The sequence below is a fragment of the Hypanus sabinus genome, chromosome 14 (genome assembly GCF_030144855.1).
Source record: "Hypanus sabinus isolate sHypSab1 chromosome 14, sHypSab1.hap1, whole genome shotgun sequence".
NCBI lineage: Eukaryota > Metazoa > Chordata > Chondrichthyes > Myliobatiformes > Dasyatidae > Hypanus > Hypanus sabinus.
The window spans coordinates 1,548,301-1,573,262 of record NC_082719.1 but is presented as its reverse complement, the minus strand read 5'-3'; the positions used below and the strand labels follow the sequence as shown (position 1 = coordinate 1,573,262).

The following is a 24,962-nucleotide window of genomic DNA, read 5'->3' as shown; positions in this document are numbered from 1 at the left end:
CACATGGATAACAGCTGAATGAGACAGTGTTTCTCTTGGGCCAAGGTGCCAAAAACATGCATGCGCATTCAAAATGATGAGAAAGGAAGGAACAAAAAAAAGTCATGTAAGAAAATGTATTTTTAGTCCATGACCCTGAGCAACACATCCCACAAATCGATGGTTCCCAGCAGTCCAGCCTGTAATTCTGCCGATCCAACACTGATAGGCAGAACCATTGGGAGAGGACACTGCCAACTGAGTTCAGATGCCACACAAGCCCTCGGACTGAGGTCAAGTCCTTGCTATAATCAAGGCAACGCTGCTGCCTGTCTCTCCACCGAACAATGTCCAACAGGGTCTTGCGATTGCAAAATAAACATCCAAGACAGTCACTGGTGGTTTCACTGCATGCTGCCTTCACGCCAACTTGATGGCACCAACTCCGGTGCCTCCGAGTAGCAGGCAGCAGCATGGTCTGCACCCAGGTCATCTTTTCCTGAGGCCCAACAGCCCGGCTTGACGTGACTCTCTCGGCCAACTGGGCTGACTCACCTTCTCTGAACCAACAGTCGGCTCTTACAACACCTCGGCCGGGTACTCCAAGCATTGAGCAGCTCACTGATGTGGTGGACTGCTGTACACATAGTTATTGGAGTCAAGAATAGTCTCGTTCTGTACAAAAACACATTTAACAAAAGAAAAAGTAGTCATTTCAAATCTCTTACTATCTTTCCTTTCAGTTAGTCCTGACGAAGGGTCTCGGCCCGAAACGTCGACAGCGCTTCTCCCTGTAGATGCTGCCTAGCTTGATGTGTTCTACCAGCATTTTGTGCATGTTTAGTTCCTCCCACTTTAGTAATTCCTAGACCTAGGTAGGTCTATCATGAGCAACATGCACAAAATGCTGGAGGAACTCAGCAGGCCAGGCAGCATCTAGGAAAAGAGTACGGTTGATGTTTCAGGCCAAAACCCAGTCCTGCCAAAGGTTTTCAGCCTGAAACATCAACTGTACTCTTGCTCTTAGGTACTGCCTGGCCTGCTGAGTTGCTGGGATTTCCAGCATCTGCACATTTTCTCTTGTTTGTGATTGGATCTGTCATGAGTCTGGAATTTGAAACTGATTTGGGGATTCGTGTCCTGGTGGCCTGAAGATGCAAATGAAAAAGGAAGTTAAGCCTATTTGTTTTTACTAATTAAACTGAATTAATTAGGGTAACTCAGTAGATCAGGCAGCGTCTCTGAAAGGAATAGAGGGGTGACATTTCAGGACTGGGAAGGAAGAGGAGTGAAGCCAGAATAAGAAGGTGGGAAGGGGAAAGAAGTACAAGCTGGAAAGTGATAAATGAAACCAGGTGGAGGGGGAGGTAGGTGGGTGGGGTAGGGGAATAAAGTGAGAAGCTGGGAGGTGATAGTTGGAAAAGTTAAAGGGCTGAAGAAGAACAAATCTGGTAGAAATGAAGAGTGGATCACAGAAGAAAGGAGAGGAGAAGGGGCACCAGAGGGAGGTGATAAGCAGGTGAGGAGAAGAGAAGGAGTAGGAGGGAAGCCAGAATAATCAATGGAAAAGGAGGGAATGGGGAAAGGAGAAAATTCTGGAATACTGGAGAAAATACTGGAAGTTAGAGAATTCAGTGTTCATGCTGTTAGGTTGAAGGCTATCCAAATGGAATATGAGGTGTTACTCTCCAGTCTGCGAGTGGCCTCATCATGGCAGTAGAGAAGACCATCAGCTAACATACTGAAATGAAATTGGAAGTGAAATTAAAATGTTTGTCCACTGTGAAATCCTCCCTGTTGCAAATGCAGCAAAGGTGCTCAATGGAACAGTTTTCCAATCTACATTGTGTCTCGCCGATGTAGAGGAGGCCATAGTAATTATCTCTGAAAATCAGAAGCATTTAAACAAAAAAACCCCTGAGATTTAAACAAGAGAACAGGTTCTACTTGTTATGTTTGTTCTTAATAAAGATAAACTTAGCATGGGTTTAAGGCTAGAACATTTTATTTACAGAATGGCTTCAGCTCAACACTGAGCGTGTGCAGCCAGCTCACCAATGTCACATCAAGTTCGGAGTGAACTGCCCGCATTGCCCACTGAGAAATTAAGTTCTTTATTATGTACACACATAATAACACATCTTCCCGCTTTAAAGGAAGACTAACATAATACCATGTCCTCAAAAACCTGCAAGGAACAATCATCCTTTCCAACAAACACTAACATAATTGTAATGAGCAAATGTAGTCCCTTATTCACTCATCAACTTTCGATCAGTGGTTTGATTATCCTTTTTGGTCTGGTATTTGTTTCCATTGATGTATTGCTTTAATTTGTTGCATTTGTATTGGTGTCTTTCTGAGAACTCTGATTCAGTTTTTACATCTGCTGGCCACTTTGGTGTGTTGACAAGTGACTTGTCACAGCTATGGGATTGAGCTTGTGATCATAAATCCACACAGTTCCTTCTCAGAGGTGTCCCTCACTCTGTCTGGATCTGGTAAGAATCTGAAGCTACTCTTTAATGGACCATGTGCCTGACTTGTGATCTCATCCCCAGGCTTCAGGGTTGGTAGGCTTTTTGCAGTCTCGTTGTGATACTGACTGTTTCTGTTTTTCTTTCCCTTTCTCTTTAGCCAGTTTGATTTTGTGTGCTGCATTAGGTGTCAACAGGTTTCATGCACTGGAAGATTAATGCATATGTGTCGACCCACCAGCATTTGGGCAGGTGGAAGGCCATCCTGCGGCAGCACACTTCTGTAAATCATCAGACTTGTGTGGAAATCCTCTCATCCATTGTGTGCCTTCTTCATGAGGCCCTTCACTACCTTGACCAAACTCTCTGCTAGGCCATTAGATTTCTGTAATGTGGGCTTGAAGTTAAATGTTGAATCCTTCCAATCATGAGCAAAAGACTCGAATTCATGGTTCAAAAATCGTGGGCCATTGACGGATACAACCTCACGTGGAACTCCATGCCTCACAAACACAGCTTTCAGGAAGATGATGGCTGCTTTGCTGGATGTTGATTGCGGTGTTGCAACCTCTGGGTTACTGGAAAAGTACAATAATATGACTCTTAGCATTACAAACAGACAAATCCACTCCAACTTTGAAAGTATGGCCTATCTGGTACAGGGTTTAGTGTAAGCAGTTCTGCTTGATTCTTTGGTCTATAATTAAGGCATTGTTCACTTGAAGCAGAGGTCTGCCTGATGTCTTGGTTTCTTTTTGCTAAGTACCTCACTTCCTGAGCTTTACATTCCATTTACCCTCACCAAGGTGCCCTTCATGAATCTTTTGGAGCATTTCCTTGCATTCAACACTGGAATCACAGGTCTGTTCCCTTTTGAAGGCCATATTTCAACTACCAATAGTTCAGCTCTGCTTGCCCAATAATCCCAAATGCACATTGGACAATCATTCTTGGTTGCTGGCCATCCTTTTTGGATTAGTTCTTTGAGTAATTTCATTGTTCTGTCCGTCCCTATTGCTTTCATAATCTTCTCTGTTCTATTGGGAGATACTGGAATGGAGGTGACAGTCATGTCAACATTGTCCTGTATATCAGCATTAATCTCTTGGTCACTCTTTTCTTTCTTGTTGACTGCTCGAGACAGCGCATCAGCAGCAAACATGTATTTTCTTGGTTTTCAGGCCATATTCACATTGTATTTCTGCAGCTTTATCAACATGCACTAAATCCTTATGGGACAGTCAGTGGTTTGAACATAATTGAAACCAATGGGTTATGGTCTGTTTCCACTTCAAAAGCTTGTCCATAGAGTGACCTAAGTGATGCTGACACAGTTGACAGTAGTCAGGTAAATCACCATTCCCAGGAAATGTCTCCCCTCTTATTTGTTTTGGGGCCTCTCCAAGTTTCCAGTGGCTGACATCTTTCTTATAACCATTTAACTGTGTAACAATTACAGCACGGAAACAGGCCATCTCGGCCCTACTAGTCCGCGCTGAACGCTTACTCTCACCTAATCCCACTGACCCGCACTCAGCCCATAACGCTCCATTCCTTTCCTGTCCATTTACCTATCCAATTTTGCTTTAAATGACAATACTAAACCTGCCTCTACCACTTCTACTGGAAGCTCATTCCACACAGCTACCACTCTCTGAGTAAAGAAATTCCCCCTTGTGTTACCCTTAAACTTTTGCCCCCTAAGTCTCAACTCATGTCCTCTTGTTTGAATCTCCCCTACTCTCAATGGAAAAAGCCTATCCATGTCAACTCTATCTATCCCCCTCATAATTTTAAATACCTCTATCAAGACCCCCCTCAACCTTTTATGCTCCAAAGAATAAAGACCTAACTTGTTCAATCTTTCTCTGTAACTTAGGTGCTGAAACCCAGGTAACATTCTCGTAAATCTTCTCTGTACTCTCTCTATTTTGTTGACATCTTTCCTATAATTCGGTGACCAGAGCTGTACACAATACTCCAAACTCATCCTTACCAATGCCTTGTACAATTTTAACATTATATCCCAACTCCTATACTCAATGCTCTGATTTGTAAAGGACAACATAACAAAAGCTTTCTTCACCACCCTATCCACATGAAATTCCACCTTCAGGGAACTATGCACCATTATTCCTAGATCACTCTGTTCTACTGCATTCTTCAGTGCCCTACCATTTACCATGTATGTCCTATTTGGATTATTCCTACCAAAATGTAGCACCTCACACTTATCAGCATTAAACTTCATCTGCCATCACTCAACCCACTCTTCTAACTGGCCTAAATCTCTCTGCAAACTTCGAAAACCTAATTCATTATTCACAATGCCACTTACCTTAGTATCATCTGCATACTTACTAATCCAATTTACCACCCCATCATCCAGATCATTAATGTATATGATGAACAACATGGGACCCAGTACAGATCCCTGAGGCACACCACTAATCACCGGCCTCCAACCTGACAAACAGTTATCTACCACTACTCTCTGGCATCTCCCATCCAGGCCACTGTTGAATCTATTTTACTACTTCAATATTAATACCTAACCATTGAACCTTCCTAACTAAACTTCCGTATGGATCCTTGTCAAAGGCCTTACTGAAGTCCATATAGACAACATCCACTGCTTTACCCTCGTCAACTTTCCTCGTAACCTCTTCAAAAAATTCAATAAGATTTGTCAAACATGACCTTCCACGCACAAATCCATGTTGACTGTTCCTAATCAGACCCTGTCTATCCAGATAATTATATATACCATCTCTAAGAATACTTTCCATTAATTTACTCACCACTGACGTCAAACTGACAGGCCTATAATTGCTAGGTTTACTCTTAGAACCCTTTTTAAACAATGGAGCCACGTGGGCAATAAGCCAATCCTCTGGCACCATCCCTGTTTCTAATGACATTTGAAATATTTCTGTCAGAGCCCCTGCTATTTCTACACTAACCTCCCTCAAGGTCCTAGGGAATAACCTGTCAGGACCCGGAGATTTATCCACTCTTATATTCCTTAAAAGTGCCAGTACTTCCTCCTCTTTAATCGTCATAGTTTCCGTAACTTCCCTACTCGTTTCCCTTACCTTACACAATTCAATATCCTTCTCCTTAGTGAATACCGAAGAAATGAAATTGTTCAAAATCTCCCTCATCTCTTTCGGCTCCACACATAGCTGTCCACTCTGATTCTCTAAGGGACCAATTTTATCCCTCACTATCCTTTTGCTATTAATATAACTGTAGAAACCCTTTGGATTTATTTTCACCTTGCTTGCCAAAGCAAGCTTGTATCTTTTTTTAGCTTTTTTAATTTCTTTCTTAAGATTCTTCTTACATTCTTTATATTCCTTGAGTACCTCATTTACTCCATGCTGCCTATATTTATTGTAGATATCTCTCTTTTTCCTAACCAAGTTTCCAATATCTCTTGAAAATCATGGCTCTCTCAAACTTTTAACCTTTGCTTTCAACCTAACAGGAACATAAAGATTCTGTACCCTCAAAATTTCACCTTTAAATGACCGCCATTTCTCTTTACATCCTTCCCATAAAACAATTTGTCCCAATCCACTCCTTCTAAATCCTTTTGCATCTCCTCAAAGTTAGCCTTTCTCCAATCAAAAATCTCAACCCTGGGTCTAGTCCTATCCTACTCCATAATTATATTGAAACTAATGGTATTGTGATCACTGGACTGGAAGTGCTCCCCAACGCATGCCTTTGTCACCTGACCTATTTCATTCCCTAACAGAAGATCCAACACTGCCCCTTCTCTAGTCGGTACCTCTATGTATTGCTGCAAAAAACTATCCTGTACACATTTTACAAACTCCAAACCATCCATCCCTTTTACAGTATGGGCTTCCCAGTCTATGTGTGGAAAGTTATAATCTCCCACAATCACAACCCTGTACTTACTACAAATATCTGCTTTCTCCTTGCAAATTTGCTCTTCCAGTTCTCGCTCCCCATTAGGTGGCCTATAATACACCCCTATAAGTGTTACTACGCCTCTCCCATTCCTCAATTCCACCCAAATAGTCTCCCTAGACAAGCCCTCTAATCTCTCCTGCCAGAGTACCGCTGTAATATTTTCTCTGACAAGCAACGCAACACTTCCCCCTCTTGTCCCTCCAATTCTATCACACCTGAAGCAACGAAATCCAGGAATATTTAGTTGCCAATCTCACCCCTCCTGCAACCATGTTTCACTAATAGCTATAACATCGTATTTCCAGGTATCAATCCATGCTGTAAGCTCATCCACCTTTCTTACAATGCTCCTAGCATTAAAATAAATGTATTTAAGAAATTCTCCACCTCTTCCTCTCTGCTTATCTCTAACGGTACAAAGAACTTCACTGTCTTCTTTTTCTTCCTTCTCCCATACATCTGTTCCTACACTCTGGTTCCCCTCCCCCCTCTAATCTAGTTTAAATCCACTGGAGCCTCTCTAGCAAACCTACCTGCAAGAATATTTGTCCCTCTCCGTTCAGATGTAAACCATCCTGCCAGAACAGGTCCCACCTTCCCTGGAAAACTGCCCAATTATCTATAAATCTGAAGCCCTCCCTCCTGTACCGTGTCTTCAGCCACGTGTTGATCTGCACTATCTTATTATTTCTAAACCCACCTGCATGTGGCACTGGTAGCAATCCTGAGATTGCTATCCTGGAGGTCCTGTCCTTTAACTTGGCACCTAGCTCCCTAAACTCACCTTTCAGGACCTCCTCACTCTTCCTACCCACGTCATTGGTCCCTACATGGACCACGACATCTGGCTGCTCACCCTCCCTCTTGAGACTACTGAGAACTGGATCTGAGATATGGCAGACCCTGCCACCAGGGAGGCAACAGACCATCCGGGATTCTTGATCTCTTCCACAGAATTTCCTATCTGTCCCCCTAACTATCAAATTCCCTATCACTAATGCTCTCCTCTTTTCCCTCCTTCCCTTCTGAGCTGAGGGTCCAGTCTCGGTGCCAGAGACGCAACCACTGCAACTTGTCCCTGATAGATCGTCCCCACCAACAGTAATCAAAACGGTATACTTATTGTTGATGGGAACGGCCACAGGGGTGCTCTGCTCTTCCTGACAGTCACCCAACGACCTGTCTCCTGACTCCTAGGGGTGACTATCTCCCTGAAATTCCTGTCTCTTTCTGCCTCTGCCTCCCGAATGTTCCAAAGTTCATCCAGCTCCAGCTCCAGTTCCCTAATGTAGTTTGTCAGGAGCTGCAGCTGGATGCACCTTTTACAGGTGTAGTCATCAGGGACAACAGTGCTCGCCCTGACTTCCCATGTACTGCAAACAGAGAACTCAACTGCCCTAACTGCTGCCTCCATTACCTACTCCTAATCTAATGAGATTAATTAAAGGAGCTTACCCGGCCTTACCTCACCTGGAGTGAAGCTCGTACTCAGCCTCTGCTCGCTTTTTAAATTCTCCCGCTGCGTCACGGGCCGACTTTCATGCACTTGCGCAGTTGTGCCCCGTTCAAACCTCGCCTCTGCCTGTTCTCGCCAAATCCTGATTGAGCCAAAGCCGATCCACTCTGCCTCAGTCCACTCCAACGATGGCTGCTGTATACGGCGGTCTTTCTTTTTAAACCTTTGACGCGCTATGTCACATGCCTGTGCAGTCTAGCCTCCTTGCCGCGATCAGTAAAAAAAAAACAGTTTCTCTGCAAGCAACACACACAAGATGCTGGTGGAACGCAGCAGGCCAGGCAGCATCTATAGGGAGAAGCGCTGTCGACGTTTTGGGCCGAGACCCTTTGTCAGGACTAACTGAAAGGACTATCTTACTATCTTACCTTTCGGTTAGTCCTGATGAAGGGTCGAGGCCCAAAATGTCGACAGCGCTTCTCCCTATAGATGCTGCCTGGCCTGCTGCGTTCCACCAGCATTTTGTGTGTGTTGCTTCAATTTCCAGCATCTGCAGATCTCCTCATGTTTAGCTTCTCTCCGAGCAGCTTTTACCTCTTCCCTCTCCGCCTCTTGCTGCAATTTGAATAACCGTTGAAAACTTCCTCTCCTTTTTAAACCTTTGGCACTCCGTCACATGCCTGTGCAGTCTAGCCTCTTTGCCGCGATCAGTTAAAAAAAACAGCTTCTCTCCGAGTTTCTTTTGCCTCTTCCCTCTCCGCCTCTTGCTGCGATTTTTTCTTGGGTTAGCTTCACTCCTTCTTCTGATACGACATCTCCTATGAATGTCAGTGTCTTAACATCAAAATCACATTTTTCTTTCGTTTCAAATTGACATTCTGTGTCACATCAAGCACCTGTATCACTCATGCATCCTGTTCATCCTTGGTTGACTCCCAGATGATGATGTCATCCCTCATGGTCTCAACACCAGGTACGACCTCAGAGATCACGTGGATGGTTTTATGATAGACATGGTGCAGACAGAATCCCATATGGTAGCTGATGAAGGTGATATCACCCCTGTGGTGTGTGAAAAGAACACAGTCTCAATCTTGCCTTGTCAAGCTTCACCTGCCAAAACCCAGACAATGCGTCAAGTTTACAAAATCACTTAGCGCCTGCATACTGGGACTCGAGTTGCTCCCGTGTTGACATATTCCTCCAAGATGTGTGTTGGCTGTTCATCTTCGGTTTGTAAAGCCTTTATGAAAATTCTTTCAACCAGGTTGAGTTTTTCCACAATACTCTATAAAACTCTGGTTAGGCCACACTTGGAGTACTGTGTCCAGTTCTGGTCGCTTCACTATAGGAAGGATGTGGAAGCATTGGAAAGGGTACAGAGGAGATTTACCAGGATGCTGCCTGGTTTAGAGAGCATGCATTATGATCAGAGATTACGGGAGTTGGGGCTTCTCTCTGTGGAGAAAAGGAGGATGAGAGCGGACATGATAGAGGTATACAAGATATTAAGAGGAATAGAGTGGACAGCCAGCGCCTCTTCCCCAGCGCACCACTGCTCAGTACAAGAGGACATGGCTTTAAGGTAAGGGGTGGGAAGTTCAAGGGGGATATTAGAGTAAGGGTTTTTTACCCAGAGAGTGGTTGGTTGCATGGAATGCCCTGCCTGAGTCAGTGGTGGAGGCAGATACACTAGTGAAATTTAGGAGACTACTAGACAGATATATGGAGGAATTTAAGGTGGGGGGATCTACGGGAGGCAGGGTTTAACCTTTACTTAATCATTCTCTCCACTTTTAATTTTACTGGGTAAATCTTGCTCTTTACTTTGAGAGTCTTGTAATCATCCATAGATTATTAATTTACCTGGGCTCTGATGTCAGTTACTGTCTCACTCACAGTCACTGGAATGATACATTCTGTTTTACCAGCACCAGCAGTCAGCAGAGAATCTACAAAGACTTCCTCAATTTCCTCAGAAACTATGTGCAACTTTCTCTTGGTAGCCCCAGCTTTGCGGCACTTTGCGAAATGCTTCTTCCTCCCACAACTATTGCAGGGTTTTCCATAAGCAGCACCTGACTGCCTCCATATTTGCTGCATTTTTTGTTTGGGCCTTCCTTTTTGCTTTGCCACTGCTTTGGGAAATGCTTTGTGCTCTGCACCCCTGTTTTCATAGTATGCCCTGTCGTTTCTGCTCTGTGCAGCTCCTTAGCTTGTGCTTGTGCGGTCTCCGCTGCCCTACACATATCCACAGCCTTTTCCAGCATCAAATCTTTTTCATGGAGCAGTCTTTCTCTGAGCTTTCATTAGCTGGGATTCTGCAAACTATTTTGTCTCTTAACTGGTGAGTTTCTCAAATCTCCAAACTCACAGGACTTGTGTGAAATTAATTTTTAGGTATGGTCAAAACTTAACACCTTGTTTCTGGTCACAGGAAGAAAACTTGTATCTCTCAAACATGGTGTTTTTACTTGGGACAAAATGCTCCTCAAATTTCGTCAGCAGTGTGTCGAATGTAAAAACTGTCTCTTAAATTTATGAGCTGTTATAGATGCCCAAAGCATCTTGTCCAATTACGTACAGCAAAATAGACGCTTTCAATTTTCATCAGTTCCTACCACTCTGCTAGCCACTAAATATATGTTGAATTGCTGTTTGAAGCTTTTCCAATTATCCACTAAATTGCTGGTAAGCAGCTTCGGTATAGGAGGACTTAGCCTTGATGGGAACTCTCAGCGTCTCTCCTGAATTTCTTGGTGAACTTTGAGACACAATGTGCTCTCTTCTTGCCTTGCTGGCCGACTTCAGTCGCTGTTAGCACCTTCTGTACTCAGTCAGTCTTTTCCCCACTCGGGCATGGTATCCATGTACTTTCCGTGTTTAAACCTCCTGTCAACTTCTGACACCATGTTATGTTTGTTTTTTAATGAAGGTAAACTTAGCATGGATTTAACGCTTGTACATTTTATTTACCGAACAGCTTCAGCTCACCACTGAGTGCGTGTGACCAGCTCACCAACATAATTTCCAGTTCCGGTTTCAGGGTGAACCACCCGCATTGCCCACTGGGAGCTGAAGTTCTTTATTATTTTCCCACATAATGACACACAACTCTCACTGAAGGAGTGTCAGGGAGTGGTGATGGGGGTGGTGGGGTATTCCCTTTAGCGTTGCTTGAAGCCTTAACAGGTGCAGAGGCTCAGTCCGAACCGTGCTCTGGATCTGGCACAGTTAAATATGGATGGGAACACCAGCTAGCTGATGGTCTGCATTTTAAAATTTCTGATGAGAGCTTGAAATAAACTAAAGTTGAATATAAATTCCTCAAATTATCAACCTACAATCTCAAATAGTAATGAATGACACTGGGAGAAGCTTTGTGGAAATATTTCATATTAAACTCTAAGGGACAGAATTGCCATTCAACTTTGTGCAGAAATTTTATAAATGAGTGCCTCAGTGTTTGCATTGTGTCAGGTGTAGTCAAAAGTGCCATGAGTCTGCACAGCTGAACACACAGAGCTTCACAAATGAGCAATCGTATTCTTCGCCACCTTACGAAACTGCAGTTATACCTGATGAAAAAAGAAGAGCTTTTGCAATATCTAATCATGTATGTACATGATTTCAGCAGTTAGACCTCGTGCTCTGAAACTCTGTCCTTGACCTTTTCCATTATCTTTAAGTTGCTTCTTATAATCTCCACTTTGATTAAGCTTTTGTCTATCCTGCTATTTGATAATGTTACTGTTGAAAAGATTTGGGATTTTTTATACTGCATTTATTGCAATCCATTTATACATGCTATGGTTTTCTTTAGGGGAAATATTTGGTAATTGTATTTGTGAGTATTTGCTTGTACTGGAAAATCTGAGCTGTCTGATTTTTCCTTCCTAGTCGTCCGCAGGAATGAAGATATTCGAAGGTACAGTTGTCAAACAGGTCGAGCCGTGGAGGATGATTGTGCAATTGACAGTTACAGTCCAAATAGGAGATCCAGGTACCCTTAGTTGCATTCTTATCATCCCTAAATGGATGCAGCTATTTACCTGGAACACAAAACAGTGGGCCATTCAGCCCACAATGTTGGGCTAATCTTAATGCCAATTTACACTAAATATCCTCCTCCTGTGAATCATCCATATCCCTCCAATCCCTTCAGATTTCTATGTCTATCTAAAAGCCTCTTAAATTCCAACAAGCGTCCTGCTACCACTAACATTCCTGTTTACCCACACCAGGTACCCACAGCTGTCTGCATTTTTTTTTACAAAAAACAAAGAACTGGCCTCTCACAAGGAAATCTGCAGATGCTGGAAATTCAAGCAACACACACAAAATGCTGGTGGAACACAGCAGGCCAGGCAGCATCTATAGGGAGAAGCGCTGTCCACGTTTCAGACTGAGACCCTTCGTCAGGACTAACTGAAGGGAAAGATAGTAAGAGATTTGAAAGTAGTGGGGGGGAGGGGGAAATGCGAAATGATAGAAGAAGACCGGAGGGGGTGGGATGAAGCTAAGAGCTGGAAAGGTGATTGGCGAAAGCGATACAGAGCTGGAGAAGGGAAAGGATCATGGGACGGGAGGTCTCGGGAGAAGGAAAGGGGGAGGGGAGCACCAGAGGGAGATGGAGAACAGGCAGAGAGAGAGAAAAAAACAAACAACTAAATATGTCAGGGATGGGGTAAGAAGGGGAGGAGGGGCATTAACGGAAGTTAGAGAAATCAATGTTCATGCCATCAGGTTGGAGGCTACCCAGCCGGTATATAAGGTGTTGTTCCTCCAACCTGAGTTTGGATTCATCTTGACAATAGAGGAGGCCATGGTTAGACATATCAGAATGGGAATGGGACGTGGAATTAAAATGTGCGGCCACTGGGAGATCCTGCTTTCTCTGGCGGACCGAGCATAAGTGTTCAGCGAAACGGTCTCCCAGTCTGCGTCGTGTCTCACCAATATATAAAAGGCCACACTGGGAGCACCGGACACAGTATACCACACCAGCCGACTCACAGGTGAAGTGTTGCCTCACTTGGAAGGACTGTCTGGGGCCCTGAATGGTGGTGCGGGAGGAAGTGTAAGGGCAGGTGTAGCACTTGTTCCGCTTACAAGGATAAGTGCCAGGAGGGAGATCAGTGGGAAGGGATGGGGGGGACGGAAGAGAGGACAAGGGAGTCGCGTAGGGAGCAATCCTTATGGAAAGCAGAAAGGAGGGGGAGGGAAAGATGTGCTTGGTAGTGGGATCCCGTTGGAGGTGGCAGAAGTTACGCAGAATTATATGTTGGACCTGGAGACTGGTGGGGTGATAGATGAGGACAAGGGGAACCCTATCCTGAGTGGGGTGGCAGGCGGATGGGGTGAGGGCAGATGTGTGGGAAATGGGAGAGATGGGTTTGAGAGCAGAGTTGATGGTGGAAGAAGGGAAGCCCCTTTGTTTAAAAAAAGGAAGACATCTCCTTCGTCCTGGAATGAAAAGCCTCATCCTGAGAGCAGATGCGGTGGAGACGGAGGAATTGTGAAAAGGGGACAGCCTTTTTGCAAGAGACAGGGTGGGAAGAGGAATAGTCCAGGTAGCTGTGAGAGTCTGTAGGCTTATAGTAGATATCAGTAGATAAGCTGTCTCCAGAGATAGAGACAGAAAGATCAAGAAAGGGGAGGGAGGTGTCGGAAATGGACCAGGTAAATTTGAGGGCAGGGTGAACATTGGAGGCAAAGTTAATGAAGTCGACGAGCTCAGCATGCGTGCAGGAGGCAGCGCCAATGCAGTCGTCGATGTAGTGAAGGAAAAGAGGGGGCAGATACCCGTATAAACTTGGAACATGGACTGTTCCACAAAGCCAACAAAAAGGCAGTCATAACTGGGACCCATGCGGGAGCCCATGGCTGCACTCTTGGTTTGGAGGAAGTGGGAGGAGCCAAAGAAGAAATTATTGAGAGTAAGAACTAATACCGCTAGATGGAGGAGAATGGTGGTAGAGGGGAATTGATTAGGTCTGGAATCCAAAAAGAAGCGAAGGGGGATAGAGGTCTATAGGGACTGGACGTCCATGGTGAAAATAAGGCGGTGGGGGCTAGCGAACTTAAAATCATTGAAAAAAAAGCGTCAGAAACTTGCCTCTCATGTTACTTCTAAAAATCCCCCTTCTCACCTTAAAACATGTCATCTGATGCCTTATATTTCTACCCTGGTGTACTATTTCTTACTGCGTACCTCATCTATTCCTTTTCTAATTTGTCTACATCTGTCAGATCTCGCCTTAGTCTTGGATGCTGTAGGGAGAGCAGCTCAGGTATGTACATTCTTTCCTTTTACCACTCACACCCTCTAATCCAGGCATCATCCTGGTTATTCTCTTCTGCACCCTCTCTGCGTTCTCCACATCCTTTGCACAATGGGTGACCAGAATTGCGCATGTTTCTCCAAGAATGGTATAACTAAAGTTTTGTGTAGTTGCAGCTCGACTTTCTTGTTCTTGTACTGCTCTAACAATGGAGGTAAGCATGCTTTGTGCCTTTATCTCCTTATCCACTTCCAGTGAACTTTGTAACTCGTTCCCAGGATCTCTCTCTATCTCAAACATTTTAACTGTATACTTCCTCCTTTCATCTTTAAAATTTATTATTTATTAAGATACAGCGTGGATTAGGCCTTTCCAGCCTTTCGAGCAGCGCCGCCCAGCAACCCCGTTTTAACTCTAGCCTAATCATGGGACAGTTTACAATGTCCAATTAACCTACTAACTGGTACACCTTTGGACTGTGGGAGGAAACTAGAGCACCTGGAGGAAACCCACATGGTCTCAGGGAAAATGAACAAAACTCCATTCAGGCAGCAGCAGGAATTAAACCTAGGTTGCTACCATGCCACCCTAAATGTTTCAGCTGACACATGCTCAAATTAAATTCCATCTGCTACTTCACAGCCCATATCTGTTACTAATCTATGTCCCACTGTATTCTTTGTCCTTTTTCTGTCCAGTGCTTCACTAGTGTTTGTCACCTGCAAACTTAGTAATCCACCAATTACATTGTCATCAAGTCATGATATATGTTATGAATAGAAATCGCAGTGCCAATCTCTGGAGAGCATCATTGGAGTCACTGATCTCCAGCTAGAATAACAGGCTTCTGCCCTACTCTCTGTCTCCTATGAACAAGTCTCTTCTAAATCCTTACATGCAATTCACCCTGGATCCCATGCAGTTTTATCTTCTGAGTCCACCTGCGATAAAGGACCTCATCAAATGCATTACAAAGGTCCATGGAGATAATGTCCACTAACTTGCCATAATCAAACATCTTTGTCACCTTTTCAAAAATCTAGATCTGGTTTTTAAGGGATCACCATGCTCTGCACAAAGACATGCATATTGTTGCTAAAAAGACTATGCCTTTCCAAATGGTCATAAATTCTATCCTTCTATATCCTCTCCAATACCTTCCCTACCACTGACATGAGGCTCAAAGGCTTATGATTATCTGAACTAAGCCTATTTCCCCACTTGAACAATATTTTCTACTCTCCAGTTCTCCGGGAACTTGCCTTGTTGCTTGTGAGGGCACAAAAGATCCTTGTCAAAATCCCACCAATCTCCCCCTTCTTTCAGTATTCTGGGATATATGCCTTCAGGCCCTGTGGATTTATCAACCTTAATGTTTTTCAAAGGACGCAGCACTACCTCCTCCTTAATCTCAAAAGGTCCCAGCACATTACCAAAAATAAAGTAGTATATTATTTTGGACTGCAGTGTCTACAATTTTACATTAAAGTACAATTGATATGTCTGTTACCAGGACTGTACCTTTGGAATATAACAACCATGTCTGACATTCTTTATGAGCCTTTCCACCTTTAGTTTAGCTTCCTAAGATACGGCAAGCTATCAAGTTATTCTTTAACTTAATATTTTAAGTGCTCTCTTATCCCAGGACATGGCTTCCCATTCCAGGACATCAGAGATGTTTTCCTCCTTTAAAGATCGGGGTTTCCCTCCCTCCACAATTGGTGCTGTCCTCACTTGCATCTCCTGCATATCCCGAACATCTGCACTCACCCCATCGTCCCTTACCAATGAAAGAATTCCTCCTGTCTTTCAGATTTATGGATCATTGGGATCTCTTCTGGGGAAGGTATGACCTGTACAGAAGGATGGGTTATGCCTGAACCCAAGGGGAACCAATATTGCGTGCAGGTTTGCTAAAGTTGTTCGGGAGGGTTTAAACTAATTCGGCAGGGGGATGGGAACCGGAGTGATAGCTGAGGATGAGGTAGTTGGTTTACAGAGTCAGTGTGTAGTGAGACTACTATCAAGGAGAGGCTGATGATAGGGCAAAATTGCTGTTAACAGGATGAGTTGCAATGTAAAAGGTGGACAAAATCGAAAAGGGTGAATACAGGACTGAAGGTGTTATATTTGAATTCGCGCAGTATACAGACTAAGGTAGATGAACTTGTAGCACAGTTACAGATTGGCATGTATGATGTTGTAGGCATTACTGAACCATGGCTGAAAGAAGATTGTAGCTTGGAGCTTTGTGTCCAAGGATACACATTGTATCCAGAGGACAGACAGGAAGGGAGTGGGGTGGCATTACTCTGTTGGTAAAAAGTGAAATCAAATTATTTGAAAGAGCTGACATAGGGTCGGAAGGTGTTGAATCATTGTGGACAGGGCTAAGGAATTGCAAGGATAAAAAGACCCAGATGGGTATTATATACAGACCCCAAACAGTAGTAAGGGTGTGGCCTACAAATTACAATGGGAGATAGAAAATCCATGCCAAAAGGGCAATTTTACAATAGTCATGGGAGATTTCAGTGTGTAGGTAGATTGAACTTGGTGCTGGATTTCAAGATGGGGAATTTCTAGAATGCCTATAAGGTGTCTTTTTAGAGCAACTTGTGGTTAATCCCACTAAGGGAACAGCTATTCTGGATTGGGGATTGTGCAATGAACTACAATTGATTAGAGAGCTGAACCCATGGGGGCTAATGATCATAACATGATAGAATTCACCTGGCAATTTAAGGAGAAGCTGAAGTCAGTTGTATTGGTTTTACAGTGAAGTAAAGGGAATTGGAGAGGCATGAGAGAGGAGCTGGCTGAAATTGATTGGAAAAGAACACTGGTAGGATAACAGCAGAGCAGCAATGGCTGGAATTTCTGGAAACAATTTAGAAGACGCAAGATATATACATCCCAAAAAGAAGCAAGTTTTCTAAGGGCAGAGTGACGCAACTGTGGCTGACAAGTGAAAGCAAAGCCAACATAAAAGCCAAAGAGAAGGCATATAATAGAGCAAAAATTAGTAAGAAGTTAGAGGATTAGGAAGCTTTTAAAAACCAATGGAAGGCAACTAAAAATATCATTAAGAAGGAAAAGATGGAATACGAAGGTAAGATAAGGGGATACTAAAAGTTTCTTCAAATGCATAAAAGTGTAAAGAGATGCAAGGGTGACTATCAGACTGCTGGAAAACAATGCTGGAGATGCAGTAATGGGGGCAAGGAAATGGTGAATGAACTGAATAAGTATTTTGGAGTGTGCAGGACATTGGAGAGTGTCAGCGAGCAGAAGAGTGTGAAGTTGCCTTTACTAGTGAGAAGGTTCTTGGGAAACTGAAAGCTCTGAGTGTAGGTAAGTCATCTGGAACAGATGGTGTACACTTCAGGGTTCAGAAAAGAGGTGGCTGAATAGATTGTGAAGGTATTAGTAATAATCTTTCAAGAACCATGGTTCTGGAGCAATGGAAAATTGCAAATATTACTCCACTCTTCAAGAAGGGTGGAAGGCAGAAGAAAGAAAATTATAGACAAGTTAGTCTGACCTTAGTGGTTAGAAAGATGTAGGAGTGGTTTGTTAAAGATGTGGTTTCGGGGTACTTGGAGGACATAATAAACTAGGTCATAGTCCGCATGGTTTCCTTCAGGGAAACTCGTGTCTGACAAATCTGTTGGAATTCTTTGAAGAAAAATTAAGCAGGATAGACAAAGGGGAATGAATGGATGTTGTGTACTTGGATTTTCAGAAGGCCTTTATCTGCTTAACAAGTTAAGAGCCCGTGGTATTACAGGAAAGATACTAGCATGGATAAAGCAGTGGCTGTTTGGTAGGAGGCAAAGAGTGAGAAAAAAGTTGAGCCTTTACTAGTTGGTTGCCACTGACTAGTGGGTCTCTTTTCAGACTGTTTCTTTTTACGTTGTATGTCCATGACTTTGATGACGAATTGATGGCTTTGTGGCCAAATTTGCATATGATAGGAAGATAGGTGGAGGTGCAGGTAGCTTTGAGGAAGCAGAGAAATGACAGAAGGACTTGTACAGATTGGGAGAATGGGCAAAGAAGTGGCGGATAGAATACAGTTTTGGGAAGTTTATGGTCATGCACTTTGGCAGAAAAAATAAAAGGAGAAAAAATTTTCTAAATGGAGAGAAAATTTAAAAATCTAAGTTGCAAGGTGATTTGGGAGTCCTTGTGTAGGATTCCCTAAATGTTAATTTGCAGGTTGAGTCAGTAGTGAGGAAGGCAAATATAATGTTAGCGTTCATTTGAGAGGACTAGAATACAAAAGCAAGGATGTAACGTAGAGGCTTTATAAGGCAGTGATGAGGCCTCACTTGTAGTATTGTGGCGGTTTTGGGTCCCTTACCAAAAAAATATGTGCTGACATTGGAGAGGTTTCAAAGGAAGTTCATGAAAATGATTCCAGGGTTGAAATATATGAAGTGCGTTTGACTCCCGGTCTCCGCTCACTCGAATTCAGAAGAATGAGGGGTGACCTCATTGAACCTATCAAATGTTGAAAGGCTTTGGTGGAGGGGATATTTCCTGTGGTGGGGGGAGTCAAAGACCCCATGATTCTGCCTCAGAACAGAGGGTCGTCCTTTTAGAACAGAGATGAGGAGGAATTTCTTCAGCCAGAAAGTGGTAAACCTGTGGAATTCGTTACCACAGGCAGCCATGGAGGCTAAGGCTGTCTGTGTATTTAAGACAGAGGTTGACAAATTCTTGATTCATCAGGGCATGAAGGGACACAGAGAAGGCTGGAGATTGGGACTATAAAGGTAAATGCATCAGCCATGATAAAATGGCTGAAGAGACTTGATGGGCTAAATAGCTGAATTCTGCTCCTCTCTTTAATGGTTTTACATACCACCCCATTAGCCTCCACATCCAACTTATTATCCTCCACAATTTCCGCCATCTCCGAAGGGATCTATCACAAAACTTATCTTTACCTCCTGCTCTCTCCACTTTTCACAGGGAATGCTTCCTTCCTCTGTCCATTTGTCCCTCCCTACTAATCTCCCTCCCGGCACTTACCCCTGCAAACAACCTCAGTGCTACACCACCTCTTTCTCCACTCAGGCCCCAGGCAGCCCTTCCTGGTGAGGCAACACTTCACTTGTGAATCTGCTAGGATTGTCTATTGTGTCCGGTGTCCCAATGCGGCCTCCTCTGCTTTAGTGAGATCTGTCGTAAATTGCGGGACCGTTTTGTTGAGCAACTCCATTCCATTAATGTACTTCCCATTGTCTAAACATTTTATTACTGATTCCCATTCCAACGTATTGGTCCACGACCTCCTCTTGTGCCAAAGTGGAGCTACCCTCAGGGTGGAGGAGCAATACCTTGTTTTCCATTTTGCATCACCTCCAACCTGATGGTATGAATATTGATTTTATTTTCCTTCTGGTGAATAACTTCACTCCCCCCACTCCTGCCCCACCTCCTTCTATTCCCCACTCTGTCCTTTTACCTCTTCTCATCTGCCAATTACTTTCCCTTGAGTCCCCTCCCTTTCACCTATGGTCCACTCTCGTCTCCTAACAGATTTCTTCTTCTTCAGCCCTTGACCTTTCCTACCCACTTGGCTTCACCGATCAACTTCCTGCTAACCTCCTTCCCTCCTCCCTCTTCCGGTGTCTTCCCCCTTCCTTCTCAGTCCTGAAGAAGGGTCTCGGCCCGAAACACAGACTATCTATTCATTTCTATAGACTTGCTGTGTTCCTCCAGCATTTTGTGAGTGTCGCTTTGGATTTCTAGTATCTGCAGACTTACTGGTGGTTCATATTTTCTGCGTGTAAAGGCAGCATTTAATGAAATGTCCATTCAGTTAACTAGTATTTCAGAGAAAGTCTGCAGGTGTTGAAAATCCAAAGCAACACGTACAAAATGCTGGAGGAACTCAGCCAGTCAGGCAGCATCTACGGAAGTGGATAAACAGTCGACGTTTCTGGCCAAGACCCATCTTCAGGACTAAAAAAGGAAAGGGGAAGATGCCAGAATAAAAAGGTAGAGGAGGGCGAGGAGTATAGTTTGAAGGTGATAGGTGAAGCTAGGTGGGTTGGAAAGGTAAAGGACTGGAGTCTCCCCCACACTTGCTCCTCTCCAGCCCTGTGAAATGTACTCCCACACCACTTAGAAGTATTATTTGACTGAACAACTTTGTATATGTGGAATGAAGTGTACACTTTTAAAGAGTTAATACCCAATCTTTATATTAATTTACAGGAATATTCATAGTAGGTAGTACTAGTTTAATGGGTTCGTCATTATGAGTTGTTTTTTAACAGTACAATTAAAAACATAGACTTTGCATGCCATGACACAATATTTCTGCTATTAGTAAAGATTTGCTTCTGTTTTTCTTCTGTTTTTTCCAAATATAAATGAGGTGCGGTGATGTTAGCTGTATTCCCCGTGAACTGACATTAAAGAGAAAATATATATTAAAGCATTGGAAATTCTAGAAATTTGTTGCCTTATGAGCCATCAATTTATCAGTATTAATTGTAACTGGGCAAAAATCACATTAAAAAAATTTTGTTTTTACTTTGAAGTACTAAATTGAACTTTTGTATTGAGCTAACTAAGCTGTACAGAGACAAGAGTGTTAGCAATTTCCACACAGTGTCAGGCCATTACTGGTTGTGACCAGTTAAGCTTAGCAACAATGGGTGGGTGGGGAGGGGGAGAAAAGAATAGCAAAGAGTCATCTTGTGCTGTTACTCACACATGATTTAATTATGAGGCAGTGTTGCCAACTTGGCACACTTCTAATAAATTGACCACAGCACAAAGAAGGGCAAAGAGAGAAGAAGAAAAAGAAATCTTTATTTTCGATTGGTAGTAAAATCAAAAGCGCAGATTTTACTCAGTTTTGGTGGTTGAAAACTACGGGCATTTCTCAGTACACATGTGCATGTAGACAGGCTCCAAACTTAGTGACTGAGCTCTACTGGCCAAATCCCAGCTACACTTAAGAGTCTAGTGGGAGAGGAGATGGTTGGTGAGATTTCCCAGCATTTACTTGAGGAAATCTCTTGTGTCCTGAAACAGTTGAGATCTGATGCAGGATATGTGAGCCCATTTGTTTGAGAGAATATTGTATAGATTGGGAGATTAAAAGGGTAAATGTTTTCAATTCCTTGTGTTTTGTATAATGTTCTTAGTTATCTAAATGTTTTAAGAGATTATATCTTCATGTTTTACAAATTAGGTTTCAAATTATTTATGTTGGTTTTAATTGTTTTAAAATAATTCTGAGCATCAGTATCATTCAGAAGTGGTGAAAAGAATTGAATGGTTTGTAAGGCTTATGCTGTCTGTTAGTTTCCAGAGGAAATTTGAAGTATGTAATTTCCTCAGCTGTCCATGATATCTACTGAGACCCTGCCTCAAGACTGTCTGGTCAGTGAAGATTGGCCTCCTCAACTTTACATCACATTTGGGTCCACATTAGTCAAATGTGGACAATTGAGTGAACCAGTTTAACATCTGACTGCTCAGTTTGTGTTTCACAAAGCTCTAAAATTAACCTTTTTAAACTCCTCAGTCTGTATGACAATCTGGAGGATGAGAATATCATCAGTCAGGAGTTGATGCTAAAACGTCAGGAGGAAGAACTAAAGCTGCTTCAAAGCAAGTTAACTCAAAAGTCAGGACTTCACCAAGCTGACATAGTTAAAGCATCCATGTTAGATATTACCAAGGACCTGGCAAAAGAAACAACCCTGACACAAAGAAAATGTAAGGTAAGAATATTGTTTTAATGTACAAAGAAGGAACATTTTGACTCGTGTTGACTTGTATTTGAGTTTTTTTTTAAATCAATGTGGCTCAGTATGACATTGAGGATCAATAAACTTAGGGAAATTACATTTGAAACTTTTGCAGGTTGTGAATTATATTTGGACCAGCTACAGATTTTATGCACTTAGTATCAAAAACTGATCTTTTATTTAATATAAAAATTAATAATCCCATTTGGAAGTTTCAGGTGGTTTGCTGGTGTAAGAAAGGGATAAATTAGGCTGATATAGAGCAGCAGCGGAGTGGAGTTCTAAACTTGGATAAATTTAATTTTTTGAGGCTTGTAATGTATTCTGTACCTGGGAGTGTTCAGTGAATATAAGTTGTTAATAAATGAACTTTTGCCCTATGATGACATTTTTTTTGTTTTAAGGATGTGGGCAACATAGGCAAGTCTGCATTCTGTGCCCAGCCTTAGCTTTTCTGAAAGGTTGGTGTTGAATTTATTCAGCAATATTTGTTTAAGTCAAAGTATTAAAGATCAGTCATGTGGTATGGGGCCGGAGCCTCATCAGTCAGTTTTTTATTACAGGTTTGGCCAGTTTACAAGTTCTTTGATTCTGTGACCAGCCCTAGAAATGTTTACATCTTGTCATGTTGAGATTTGGAATATTTGTTTTCATGGCTTCTAGCCCAGCATCTTTTGGCTGTTACCCAACAAAAATGTAGCATAATTAATTTTGACATATTTTAGACTAAAGATTGAAGAGGAATAAATTTCCTGTGCCAGCTTAGCCAACCGCAAGCACTTAAATGGTAATTTAAATTTTGGGCAAGCATGCTGAATTACTTCACATTAACCATCTTGCTGAGCAGGTTATGGATTGGACAGCTATTCACTGCATGTGTTTCATTTAGTTTAGAAATTTTTAGCTCAGCATTGTTGCTTTGACTTAATGTACAATTTTTAAAATGAAGTTAAAAAAGAAAATATTGGAAATATTCAGCAGGGCTGACTGCATTTGTAGGTAGATCAACAGTAAATTTTGATTATTTCCAGCATTTTCTGGTTCATTTTCTATTTCCATCATCTGTGTTTAAAAAAAAATTTAATTGAAATTTAAAATAAGTATATCAATATTTTTTCTACGTAACTGGAAAAACACATTTTGTCTGTAAAAACCACGGCAAAGTTAAATAGCTATTTTGAAATAATCCTCCCTGCTCCCTCCCTTCGTTTCAATGATATACGTTGCCATATAATAATTGAAAGATACTTCGTTTTCCTCCCTCAGAATTTCTTTGGGCCTGAGTTTGTTAAGATGATCAGTGAGCCTTCTGTTGCATTGGATCTTCCCAAATCAATTCTGGTAAGTTTAGTGGGAAGGAAGTTGCTGTAATCGAAAAGCCAACCATGTACTCTATAGTCCTTGGTAAAACGATGTGAAGTTGGACTTCATACTATTCTCTCAACAGGAAAGTCAGAGAGTCATAAGGAAATGCACCACAGAAACAACCCTGCAGCCTATCTAGTTCAAGCCAAAACCATTTAATCTGCTTATTCCCATCGACCTACACCAGGACCATAGCTCTCCATACCCCTACTGTCCATGTACTTATCCAAATGTCTCTTGTACATTGAAATCAAACTTGCATGCACCACTTCTGCTGGCAGCTCATTTCACCCTCTCATGACCCTCTGAGTGAAGACATTTTCACTCATGTTCCCTTTAAACTTCTCACTTTTCACCCTTGACCTATGACCTCTGGTTGTAGTTCCACCCAACCTTAGTGGGAACAAAACCTACTTGCATTTGTATACACACAGAAATTCAATGTTGGATTCTCGACTGAGATGAACTGTGCTACTATAGGTGCATCCACGGGATGGTCAAAACAAGCTCTTTCCAATAAATAAGAGACTTTTAAGTCCTGTTTTCCAAGATATCTGGAGCTGTTAAGCACTCAAAAATCTTCATACGTACTTTTAAAGACACTAAATCACATGAAAATATTAAATAAGTGAAAAATTGAAACTTAATATATTTCAGTATATGTGGATATTTAAAGTGCAATTTGAATCAACATTTAGAGAATTTTTAAACATTTTATTGAAAATTTGTAGTAGTAATTTAAATAAATGTTGACCTGAAAGACCTCTCAAATTATCAACCTTTACCTTCCAGTCTCAGAGACTTTCATTTTTCATTTAGATCTAATATGTATACTGTACATTTATAAAATGGCGCCAGCCAATGCAAGTTCCATTCCACCTTTACTGTATTTCTCCCTTCTCCACCTCATACCTCACAAAGGTAGTAATCTCGGGATTACTGCCTGTGCCACGTGACAGTGAGTATAGGAATAGAGTGAGGTGGAGGATACATGCATGGCTGAAAGATTGGAGCAGGGGATAAGGATTCAGATTTCTGGATCACTGGGACGACTTTTGGGGCAGGTGTGACCTGTACAAAAAGGATAGGTTGCACTTGAATCCCAGTGGGACTAATATTCTGGTGGGAAGGTTTGCTAAGGCTACTGGGGAGATTTTAAATTAGAATTGCTGGGGAGTGGGAAGCAAACTGAAGTGATGGAGGAAGAGGCAGTTGGCTCACAAATCGAGAAATGCGAGGGGTGGAAAGGCAGGTGATAGAGAAGGGACACGCTCAGACCAATGGTTTGAGATTTGTCTATTTTAATACAAGAGGTATTATGAACAAAGCGGATGAGCTTAGGGCGTGGATCAGTACTTGGAGCTATAATGTTGTGGCCATTACAGGGATGGCTCAGGGGCAGGAATGGTTCCTTCAAGTGCCAGGCTTTAGGTGTTTCAGGAAGGACAGGAAGGGAGGCAAAAGAGGTGGGGTGTGGCACCGCTGATCAGAGATAGTGTCACGGCTGCAGAGAAGGAGGAACTCATGGAGGGATTGTCGACGGAGTCTCTGTGAGTGGAAATTCGGAAGCAGAATGGGTCAAAAACTCTACTGGATGTTTTATTATAGACCATCCAATAGTAACAGGGACATCGAGGAGACAGATTCTGGAAAGTTGTAATAATAACAGTAT

General features: G+C 42.5%; 1 protein-coding gene across 4 annotated transcripts in view; it reads left to right on the top strand.

The window, feature by feature from the left end:
• ptpn13 (protein tyrosine phosphatase non-receptor type 13) overlaps positions 1-24,962 on the top strand; it is a 303,931-nt gene that overhangs the window by 128,509 nt on the left and 150,460 nt on the right. For 3 of the 4 annotated variants that reach the window (XM_059988683.1, XM_059988682.1, XM_059988681.1), the window contains exons 9-11: positions 11,758-11,860; positions 21,700-21,898; positions 23,192-23,266. In XM_059988683.1, the coding sequence (XP_059844666.1) occupies positions 11,758-11,860; positions 21,700-21,898; positions 23,192-23,266 (377 nt within the window). Of the gene's footprint in view, positions 1-11,757; positions 11,861-20,029; positions 20,157-21,699; positions 21,899-23,191; positions 23,267-24,962 lie in introns of those variants that run through there. The other variant, XM_059988684.1, reaches the window with a different exon arrangement.